General features: G+C 33.3%; 1 protein-coding gene across 1 annotated transcript; it reads left to right on the top strand.

Moving 5' to 3' along the window:
• Positions 1-2,762: 2,762 nt before the first annotated feature.
• LOC111892471 (histone-lysine N-methyltransferase SUVR5) lies at positions 2,763-11,322 on the top strand. The gene is made up of 12 exons (XM_023888509.3): positions 2,763-3,158; positions 3,987-4,276; positions 5,729-6,031; positions 6,544-6,654; positions 7,044-7,154; positions 7,242-9,734; positions 9,832-9,993; positions 10,134-10,250; positions 10,334-10,437; positions 10,589-10,726; positions 10,817-10,904; positions 10,994-11,322. The coding sequence occupies exons 2-12, from the start codon at positions 3,998-4,000 to the stop codon at positions 11,099-11,101; spliced, it is 4,014 nt and encodes a 1,337-aa protein (XP_023744277.1). The 5' UTR covers positions 2,763-3,158; positions 3,987-3,997; the 3' UTR covers positions 11,102-11,322.
• The last annotated feature ends 234 nt before the right edge of the window (positions 11,323-11,556 follow it).

The raw sequence follows: 11,556 nt of genomic DNA, 5'->3' as shown, positions 1-11,556 counted from the left end.
ACGTACCAGGAACCGGGTGCTACACCGTCCTACTTGTTCTTAATCTCTTTGGACTTCTTCTTACTCCTTCTTGAGTTTTGGGTCATCGGTTCCTTGAGACTGAAGGCTAAATATTTAGCTTCCTTATAGGTATTGTGCTGATGTGATTGCACCTCGATCCTGATGTGGGGAACTAACCCTTGGAGAAAAAAAAAATTCAACATATTAAGTCAAACATGGCTAACTTTATGATCGAGAGTGGAAAAATATATTACAGTAGAGCCATAGTGGATGTCGTGAGGACGATGTCGTACACATATAGAAGTAGGTATGCTAGATTGTGTCTCTGTCTAAAAATAAAAGAGAACAATCAATTTTATTGTGCTAAAACCCAAGGTATAAGACATTACTGACAACGCGTTGGACCAGGAACGATGGGTTTGCTTGAATTCTTATAAAGCTTTCACTTGACGACAAACATGATGTGGCATAGTGAGGTTAGATTCTCTAGGGACACGTCACGAGGCTTGAAATAGAAAACCTTGAGGTGAAGACTAGAGACATTAAACTTGGTAGAGGTCTTTGATGTGTTCATACTGAATAAGGTTTTTTTTTGTCCAAGTCATTCACAGAAAAAATAGATTTGTCAAACTCAATGGAGCAATTGTTTTCATTGGTGAATTTATGGATATAAATTAGGTTATTGATACTATTAGGTATAAAGAGTATATTGTGAAGGTGGAGTGGAAAATGGGACTGAGTAAGATGCTAAGCCCCATGTCGGTGACAATATGGGTGAATCGTCACCAACAACGATAGATGAATAAAACATTTTTACTAAAATCGGTTTGAAAGTTACCAGTATATGAAGAGAGATGGTTTGTTTCTCATGTATCATAAACCATCTGAGTTGGTTAGTTCTTGAAGGCTTATTGCTTGAAACATACGTAGAAGCGATGTAGGAAAATCCATATGTAATGGGCTAGAAGTTGGCGTTGTATAGGAGGAATAAAATGCAATAAGCTATTAGGCATGTTGTTGATGCCGATTGAGCCTAATGCTTTTGTCGACGGCCTAAGTAGAAGGTGGCTAGGCAACCCAATGTTATAGCAATGAAGTGGGCCATGAAGATCCCAATTGTTGCATCTAGTGATAAGTGTTGACTAAGGTGTGGGGTACACCGTAGGCTAGTTAGTCTAGTGTGACGAAATTGATGAGTTTACTGTCGGCACTTTTTCCTTCTTTAGTCATCGCCACGATGAAGGTTTCGATGGCCATTCCACTAGCTTGAAAAATTAGGACCGTCCCCTTCATTAAATTGAAAGTTGTGAGATTGATCAATCGAGCGATTGTGCAAAACAATTGTTGAGGACATGTAATGCGATGGGAGCCTTGTTGTAGACGAGATCGAGAAAGCCGATTTTCTTCCAATAATAACATAGAACGTGCTTTAAGGAATGAACGCAATGTAGTTTGGTGTCAAATAATGTTAATGACTTGATCAATTTGTCACCAAGTCCATTCATCATATACATGACCAAGTTTTTCTCCAGGACATACTGGACAATGTTGGAAAGAAGATCAAATAATACCTTGAGTTGCTATAGTATCTATAATTTAACATGTCTTCGATTTCAATGGAGCAGATATCGTGATCTGGTTGCATGGAACACGTGTCTTTGCTTTCGCGAAAGTGGTTTTTAGGCTTAAACAAACAATGTGAGCGACCGCTTCCTTTTGAGGATCATCTGAAGCAGACACTTGTTGATCGTTCCGCATATCCATAGCTTGACTAGGGAGTCAAGCTTTTGCCATTTGGATGTTGGTACTTGAACAACTTCTTCAAGATGGTCATGAACACAAACACGTATGCGGTACGCCTCAAAGAGTTTAGGCCAAACATCGTAATTCAAGTCAATGATGTCAAGAGTGAGGGGAGCATATGTACGTATGTTGGTGATTCCGAATAGTTTTCATTGACATCCTTTTTGGGGGTATCATTATCAATGATGAACAAAAAGAATTTTTTTTAGGGTTTAGCCCGAGGAAGGAGGGAGGAAAAAAAAGATTGTAGGGAGAGAAATTAGGAGATAAAGAGTCTATGGCTCTCTAATATACCATAACATGCTCAACATTTCACCCGAAGAGATATTGTGTATTTCATTTAATATTTTCCCATAAAAAGATATCATGTATTGAACGTAATATATGGAAATACAAAAGGCCATAGGCCGAATACATGAATAAATACATAAGGCCTAGAGCCTATACAAACATATACAAATACATATACACTAAACGGCTAAACCTTTTACATATAAACAAGTGTTAAACGTGTTGCTCGCCTTTTTACAACATATAGTGACAATACCATAAAGAAAGATCTATTGATGGTACATACCTCTACGTTACTAAAAACGATTTATCCGATGTTTGAAGAAATTCGAGTCTTGTTCTTTATGGTATGTGTTTTCAAACCATGTGATATTATATCATATCCATATGCTTGTGTGTGTTAGATGGGTGGATAGTAGTACTCTTTATGCTTTTGAACATTCAAAACTTTGGTCAAGGTTGATTTAAACAACTAACTACACGTGTTTACGTTTAGAAAAGACAATACATTGATCACGAGTATTATGTTATATTGATATTTTATCTAAATAATCTAAATATTAATTATTATTTTTCTTTTACAAATATTTGCAAAAAAAAAAAAAATCAAACAAATTAATAAAAAATAAATCTCTCTCACACACACGTACCTCGACCACACCGTCTGCCTCCCAATCTTGTACCACCGTTACGATACACGTTCACTAGCACTATTTTTTTTAAACCTTTTTTTATAATAAAAAATAGAAAAAAAATCATAATTTTAGGGGTTTTTTGTTTTTTGTTTTTTTAAAGTCTCACACAAAACCCACCATTTGTTTTCTCTCTCATCGCCTTCTTTCTCTCTTTCTCTCTCTACACACATCCAGGTCTTCTTGTTCGTTTTGGACCTGGTACATGCCCACTTTTTAGTTTATAGTTTATACCCATCTTCATCAAAAATTAAAAAAAAAAAAAGATCTTTTTTGGATTATATTTTATAACAAATTAACCACAAAAATACCAAATCCACATCCACCCGCAACAATGGCATAAAGGTGATCTTCACACCCCGACTGCAAAAGGTACATTTACATAAGGCCACCATTTTTCTATATCTTCCCCAATTTATATACATACATACAAAATATACATATATATATTGTTATAGACTCATATATCTATTACATGTAGTTATGTACATGTTCTTGGTGACGTTTTCCCCCAAATAATATTGTACCCTAGACTAAAAAAGAAGAGATTTTTAAGTGTGCCTAAACGAAAAAAAAACTAAGTTAGTGAATCATGAATGTATGTATGACTTCGATTCAAGAATCTGTTGATTTTTCGACTTTCAAGATTATTAACCGATGATTTTGTGGTTCAATTCGGGGTTTCGTAGATGGGTCAGGTCAATCAATTGATGGGGATTTCTTGATCTGGACCCACTTTTTGTTTCTAGGTCACAGCAAAACATGCAATTGATGTGTCAGAATCTTTGGTTTATTTTTCTTTTAGGGTTTTGTTCGAATTTAGTTCGACATTATGTGATTAGGGGAAGTTAATTTGTGTATTTCTTCGATTTTATTGTTTTGACAACGTATATACTTGGAATTGGGTAGTAATTTCAATCGTTACACTATTTTCCATTAGATTGTTCCAAAAACCTAAAATTGGTTCCTGTAAATTTGGGGTTTTTTTATCCAACGACGGAAATACACATATTTAACTTAAATTCGAATTCTAGGGTTTATTTGTTCTTGTTTTGTAAACAAAAACTAGCAAAATTGAACTCAACTGTGAGGAACAAAGATTCTACATTACATACGAGTGTTAACTTTAGCTAAATTAGATTCATTTATCATTTTATCAGTTCATTAAATTCTAATTCTAGGGTTTATATGGTAAAACAGATTCTAAAATCATGCAAGTGCTTCCACGTAATGGCCCAGATCAGGGTTCTGAAAAAGCTTTTGTTTATGATGGAGGGTCAAACAATGTCAAACACGAACTAGTTGATGGAACCGGAATTGGAATTGGAATTGGAATCGGAATCACAGAAGCATCTGATGATGACCAAAAGCTATCTTCCAACACTCATGATTCCGGAGTTGATAGTCTGGAATTGGCATGTGGGAATCAGGAATGTGAGTCAGAACCCAAATGGCTTGAACAAGATCAACCCATGGCAGTTTGGGTGAAGGTATACAATAATATATATATATATATATATATATATATATATATATATATATATATATATATATATATATATATATATATATATATATATATAATATTCCATGAGTTGTTTCTTTTTTGATTTAATTAGTTAAGCCAAAAAGCTTGGATTAATGTATTAAGACACTAATCTTGACCTATTATTAAAGGTTTCCAGGGTAACATGAAATCCTTAAGTTTACGAATCTTTTACATTTTTACCCTAAGTATGTTCTTTTTACATATTATATGTTTTTGTAAAAATATGTTTTCAGAAGTATAAATATGTTTGTTAGAAGTGTAAATATATATTTAGAAGTATAGACACATTTTTAGACGTACAAATACGTACTTTTATGTTTTTTAGAAGTATAAATACATTTTTTTACGTCTAAAATACATATTATACTTCTAAAAACTGTAAAAATACGTATTTATACGTCTAAAAAATGTATCCATACTTTTAAATATGTATTTATCCTTTTATAAAATGTATTTATATGTCTAAAAATTGTATCTATACTTCTAAATATGTATTTATCCTTCTATAAAAGGCATTTTTACTTCTAAATAACGTAAAAGTATGCATTTATGTCTAAAAAATGTATCTATACTTCTAAATATGTATCTATCCTTCTATAAAATGTATTTATACTTCTAAAAACCGTAAAAATACATATTTATATGTCTAAAAAATGTATCTATACTTCTAAATATGTATTTATCCTTCTATAAATGTATTTATACTTCTAAAAAACGTAAAAATATGCATTTATATGTCTAAAAAATGTATCTATACTTCTAAATATGTATTTATCCTTCTATAAATTGTATTTATACTTCTAAAACGTATTTTTACGTTTTAAACCGTATAAGTCGCAAACAAAAGTGTATATAAAGAAAGAGCATTTAAACGAAAATATAAACACGATGTTTACTTAAACATTTTTTTTTCGTGTATCAATACGTTTTTTCTGCATGAATACATATAAGATGGAAAAAAAAAAATACATAGTTAGTGTAAAAACGTAAAAGATTTGTAAACTTAATGGTTCTCTTGCCACTTCTATTTTATGATAACCTGGAAACCTAGAATGTAACAAGGGCAAAATTAGAAGAAAAGTTGCAAAGTTCCTATTTTATCGCATCAAAAAGTGATGTTATTTTGGAAAAACAAAAGGGTTTTTATGTCAATATCCCAATAACATTTTGTAAAAATTGATGAATATTGTGAACATGTAAGGGTAAAACGGTCATTTTGTCTCTCTTTTAAATGGTTTATTTGGTCTAGAAAAGAAACAAAAGAAACAGACGTTATGCATACAACACTTTATCCAAACATATATCATTACTTAATGGAAAAAAAAGAAACAACCCTTTTAATGCATATTTTTCAATCAAGATTATCGATTTATGTTTTTTTTTTAAAATATAGTGGAGAGGGAAGTGGCAAGCAGGGATAAGATGTGCAAGATCCGATTGGCCATTATCAACAATTAGAGCAAAACCTACACATGAAAGGAAACAATATCTTGTCATATTTTTTCCAAGAAAAAGAAATTATTCATGGGCAGATGTTTTGCTTCTTCGCCCCATTAATGAATTCCCTGAGCCAATTGCATATAGATCACATAATATTGGAGTCAAAATAGTCAAAGATTTGATTGTTGCAAGAAGATTTATCATGCAAAAGATTGCTGTTACTTTGATAAACACCATTGAACAATTAACAACCGAGGTTTGTCTTTGTCATCTTGTTCTTCTTCTTCTTCTTCTTATTCTTAGGCCAAATTTCAAGAAACGACGATGTACTTTTATTTTTTAGGGTTAATGTCATAAAAGCCCTTAAGTTTTTAAAAAATATTTGGTTTTACCCTTTTGCGTATTTTGGGTTCAATTTTACCCTTTTGTTCATTAAAGCCTTTATGTTTGAGAGAAATGTTCGGTTTTACCTTGTAAACTTGCAAAAATGGTAAAAATGAAAAAAAAAAAAAAAGTTGTAAACTTGCAGCTTTAATGAACCAGAAATATGCAAAAGGGTAAAACCGAATATTTCTGCATAACTTAAGGGCTTTTATGTCACTATCCATATTTTTTATCCATAAAGAAATGTAAATACGTTGCTATTATGGGTAGAAAGTAGAGTATATGGGTATTAAGAATGAAGTAAGTTGATATTTTACACAATTTGACCTAATTATTATCATTGTTATTCTATGTTCTTTAATGGGCTATGTTGGATTCTTGTAGGGTTTGAAGGAGAGTGCTCGTAGTGTGGTAGTGTGGAAGGATTTTGCATTGGAAGCTTCTAGATGTAAAGATTATTCGGATCTTGGAAATATGCTTCTTAAACTTGAAAATGTAAGTGTTTCTTGCTTTTAAAATGATGTTTCTTTATTTGTATACTTGTTATCTTTGAGAATTATGGTAATCTTGATATATATATACACACAAAAACACATCTAGGGAAACACACGTACGCATGCATGTATGTATGTTCATGGAAGTTGGTGTATGAAGAAAAAGTTACAAAATCTTAGCATTAAAATGGTAAAATCTTTGGAAGATTTGTTTGAGCGTTAAAGTTACATTAAACACATGTGAAGATTATATATGAGAGAATTCCATGGATTAGTTCATGCACATGCATACCTTTAAACAAGTTCTTGTAGTATTCCATATAAGTAGAGTTAAGCTTTACATATAATATAAAAAAGTTGATATATAAATATTACAAATTTGTTTCCCAGATGATATTACAAAGGTTCATAGACTCTTTTTGGTTGGAACATTCTAAAGAAACATGGGTGCAAAAATGTCAAAATGCTCAAACAGCCGAATCTATCGAATTGCTAAAAGAGGTAAACACTACACAATGTCACAATCACATTCTTTCTTTAAATATCAATAAAGTTCATCACTTTAAAATACTTTATATATAAATTCAGGAATTAGGGGAAGCTATAAATTGGAACGAAGTGCAAACGCTTACAAACACACCCGAAATTGTAACCGAATGGAAAACTTTAAAACCAGAAATCATGAAATGGTTTTCAATCTCAAATCCTTCATTCAACAATGGAGAATCCGAACAACAAAATGATGGATTTTCAAACACAAGTCCTCAAGTTTCCCGAAAACGCCCCAAACTTGAAGTCCGTAGAGCTTCACAGTTAGAACCCGAAGGGGTAAATCCGTCATTTCCGGTTGAAACCGATTCAAGATTCTTTAATGGGCCTGTGAGGGATGATAAATGGGGTGAGATTGTAGTTGAAACTGGGAATCAAGAAACTCGGTTTAATGATAGAAATAAACAGTGTACAGCTTTTATTGAAGCTAAAGGAAGAAGATGTGTTAGATGGGCTAATGATGGAGATGTTTTTTGTTGTGTACATTTAGCATCTCGTTTTTCAACCAATCATGTAAGGACAGATGTCACTCCCCAATTGGAGCCCCAAATGTGTGAAGGCACAACCGTTTTAGGTACTAAATGTAAGCATCGATCACTCCCAGGGACATCTTTCTGTAAAAAACATCGAATCAACAAGGACAAGGACGTAATCGTAATTTCACCTCCCATACCCGAAAACAAAACAATTAAAAGAAAGGTGGAAGATGTATTGTTGTTTGAGGGGGGTAATAATTGTCAAGAAATTGTAGTTTCGGGGCATTTTCGGAATGAGGAAAATCTTGAAGGGGTGAAATGTATTGGTGATAATGAAGCTGTGTGTAATGAAAGTCCAACAAAGCATACTTTATACTGTGAGAAACACTTGCCAAATTGGCTCAAAAGGGCAAGAAATGGAAAAAGTAGGATTGTTTCAAAAGAAGTGTTTATTGAGCTTCTTAAAAGCTGTGAATCACATGTCCAAAAACGTCATTTACACCAAGCGTGTGAGTTGTTTTACAGGTTCTTTAAAAGTGTCTTATCTTTAAGATCCCCTGTTCCTAAAGAAATCCAGCTTCAATGGGTGATGTCAGAAGCTTCAAAAGACGTAAATACCCGTTACTTTTTATTCAAGTTAGTTTGCAGCGAAAAGGAAAGACTCATTCGCCTTTTCGGGTTCGATGGTAAAATTCCTGAAAATTCCGAAAATACCCTTTTGGAAGCACACGTTGAAAATGATGATGGAAGTGACATCAAGTGCAGTGTCTGCTCTTTGAAGTTTCTTGATGACCAAATGCTTTCGAAACATTTCATTGAAAATCATAAAAAGGAAGCACGTGTGATTTTCAAACAATACGTGTGTGCGATATGTTTCGATACTTTTTCCGAAAATACCCTTTTGGAAGGACATGTTCTTGAAAGACACCATGTCCAGTTTGTTGACCAATGCATGCTTTACCAATGTATCCCATGTGGCAACCGATTTGGGAATTCTGATCAATTATGGTCACATGTGGTGTCGAATCATCCCGCAAATTTCAAGGGCAAAAACGTAATTTCTGATCATCATAATAATAATAATAATCAAGGTGGATTTCAGAAATATATTTGTAGGTTTTGTGGATTGAAGTTTGATTTGTTACCTGATCTTGGTAGACACCATCAAGCAGCTCACATGGGGTCAAACTCAAACTCAAACCCTAGCGGGACCCGTGTCCCAAAAAGGGGTGTCCCGTTTTTTTCCAACAAATTAAAACCAGGAAGACTAAATCGCCCTCGATTCAAAAAAGGTCTCAGAAAGAAACACATTCAAGCACCATTCCAAGAGATAATAGAATCGGAATCACAATTCCAATTCCGGTCTCAATTCCAATCTCAATCACCGGAATCGGTGATTCTTGGAAGATTACAAGAGTCGGAATGTGCAAATGTCGCGAAATTACTCTACTCAAAGATCAACAAAACAAAACTTTATCCGGGAAATCTTGAGATTTTAGCCATGGCTCGATCCGTTTGTTGTAGAAAAAGCTTTCAAGCATCAATGGAGAAGAAATATGGAGTTTTACCCGAACGTTTGTATCTCAAGGCTGCAAAACTTTGTAGTGAACATAATGTTTTGATTGAGTGGCATCAAGAACGGTTTGTTTGTCCAAAAGGGTGTGATGGAATCACGGATTCCGATCAATTCCCTCCTTTAACAAAGACAGAATCGGAATCAACGATTCCGATTCCGACCGATGTTTTGGGACCTAAGACGGAAGCGAAGGAATCACGTGTTCCGGATCCCGTGACAGGGGAATGGGCGATGGATGAGTCTCATTACATCATAAATTTCAGCCATTCAAGACCGGAATCAGAAAAAGCAATTGTTTTGTGTGATGACATAAGCTTCGGAATGGAATCGGTTCAAATCGCGTGTGTGGTTGATGATCATCTTTTGGGGTCAATTCATAATTCTGCTGATGGTGATGATGGTCAAACTTTCTTACCATGGGAAAACTTTACCTACATTACAAAGCCTTTGCTTGATAAATCTCTTGATTTTGGATTGAGGGTAAGTTTGACTTTTTTTATGATTGATTTCGTAAAAGATTATAAATTAGATTCTTGATTTTTGTAATTTGTAATTTGGGATTTTTTTTTTTTTACAGAGTTTACAATTGGGGTGTGGATGTGCACATTCGACATGTTCTCCAAAAGGGTGTGATCATGTGTATCTTTTTGACAATGATTATGAAGATGCAAAGGATATAAATGGAAAATCAATGAAAGGGAGGTTTCCTTATGATGATCAAGGCCGAATCATATTGGAGGTAATTAATTTATTACGCTTAACCTTTTTACATAAAACAAAAAGATTTTGAATCTCTATTGATTCATGATAATTAATAAATTATTTATTCTTGCAAATATTCCCAATTGTAATTTAATTATTTTTTTTTATATATTTTAGGAGGGTTACCTAGTATACGAATGCAACAAGAATTGCAGCTGCAATAAAAATTGTCCAAATCGAGTTTTGCAAAATGGGGTGAAAGTGAAATTGGAGGTCTTCAAAACAGAAGACAAGGTAAAATTCACTTACTTCGTATTTTTATTTTTAATAATTCTATAAAATTTCTATTTAAATAATTTAATTTTTTAAACACACAGGGTTGGGGGGTAAGAGCTGGAGAACCAATCGATCGTGGAACATTTATTTGCGAGTATATTGGAGAGGTTGTCGATGAACATGAAGCGAAGAAGAGGCGTCATAGGTTTGACTTTCTTCACGTTGACTTTTTAGTTTCGAGTATATCATTATCAAGATATCAAAGATTCTAAAAGAATCCAATCTTTTATTTGTATATTGAACATCAAGATTTCAAGATTCTTATGGAAATTATGGAAAATTTTGTGGGAATTTAGGTATGATCGAGAAGGTTGCGGATTTATATATGAAATTGATGCACGCATTAATGACATGATTCGATTGATTGAGGGAGAAGCCCCTTACGCGATTGATGCCACAAAATTTGGAAATGTTTCACGCTACATAAATCACAGGTAACAAAACGTTAATTTTTTTTTTACTGTTGTATAAACCCTAATCCCCAAATCTTAACCCTTTTGTCATGATCGTGTTTCTTTTTGTAGCTGCTCTCCAAATCTTGAAAACCATCAAGTTCTTATCGAAAGTTTGGATTCTGAATTGTCACATATCGGTCTATATGCTAGTCGAGATGTAAGCATTATTTTTTAGTTTTTCTGTATTCAGCCCCTGAACTTTAGTAAAATTGCAAAACAGTCCCTGAACTTTTGTTTTTGTTACAGATAGCGCCAGGTGAAGAATTGAGCTTTGATTACATGAACAAGGCGCCACCTGGCAAAGGGTGTCAATGCAAATGTGGTGCTGTGAATTGCAGGGGTCGTTTGCACTGAATCAAATCCTGAACGTGAATAATATCACCTTTTTTTTTTTTTTTTTTTTTTTTTTTTTTGGGTTTCAGATTTAGACTTTTAGTGCTAGATTTTAATAAAACTTTGGTTATTAGTAGTGGTTTATTACATATATATAAGTCAAGATCGAAAAATGGTAGGCAAGTTTTGACCTTTGACCTTTAATCTGCCATATTTGGAAGATAATGTTTCACTTTTGTCTACCTTTTATGTTAAAAAAAAAAATTTCTTGCTAATTTTGCTAGTCAAATATCAAATTTTATGTGAATTGAAATTTAGATTGGGTAAATATTGCGATTTAAAGAAATTAAAGGGCAATAAAGTATCATTTGTTGTAAAGTGAAGGAGAAACAAAAACATATAGGAATCGCGTAGTGTAGTTTAGGTTAATTGATTACTTTTTCACATTCTACCCACCAACTCTAGTAAACTACAAA

Source organism: Lactuca sativa, chromosome 4 (assembly GCF_002870075.4).
Source record: "Lactuca sativa cultivar Salinas chromosome 4, Lsat_Salinas_v11, whole genome shotgun sequence".
NCBI lineage: Eukaryota > Viridiplantae > Streptophyta > Magnoliopsida > Asterales > Asteraceae > Lactuca > Lactuca sativa.
This window is presented reverse-complemented; position numbering and strand designations above follow the sequence as displayed.

Coding starts and splice junctions, on each gene's coding strand:
- LOC111892471 (XM_023888509.3), top strand. CDS start 3,998: ATGCAAGTGCTTCCACGTAATGGCCCAGATCAGGGTTCTGAAAAAGCT. Junction 4,277..5,728: donor CCATGGCAGTTTGGGTGAAG/GTATACAATAAT, acceptor TTTAAAATATAG/TGGAGAGGGAAGTGGCAAGC. Junction 10,905..10,993: donor GTCTATATGCTAGTCGAGAT/GTAAGCATTATT, acceptor TTTTTGTTACAG/ATAGCGCCAGGTGAAGAATT.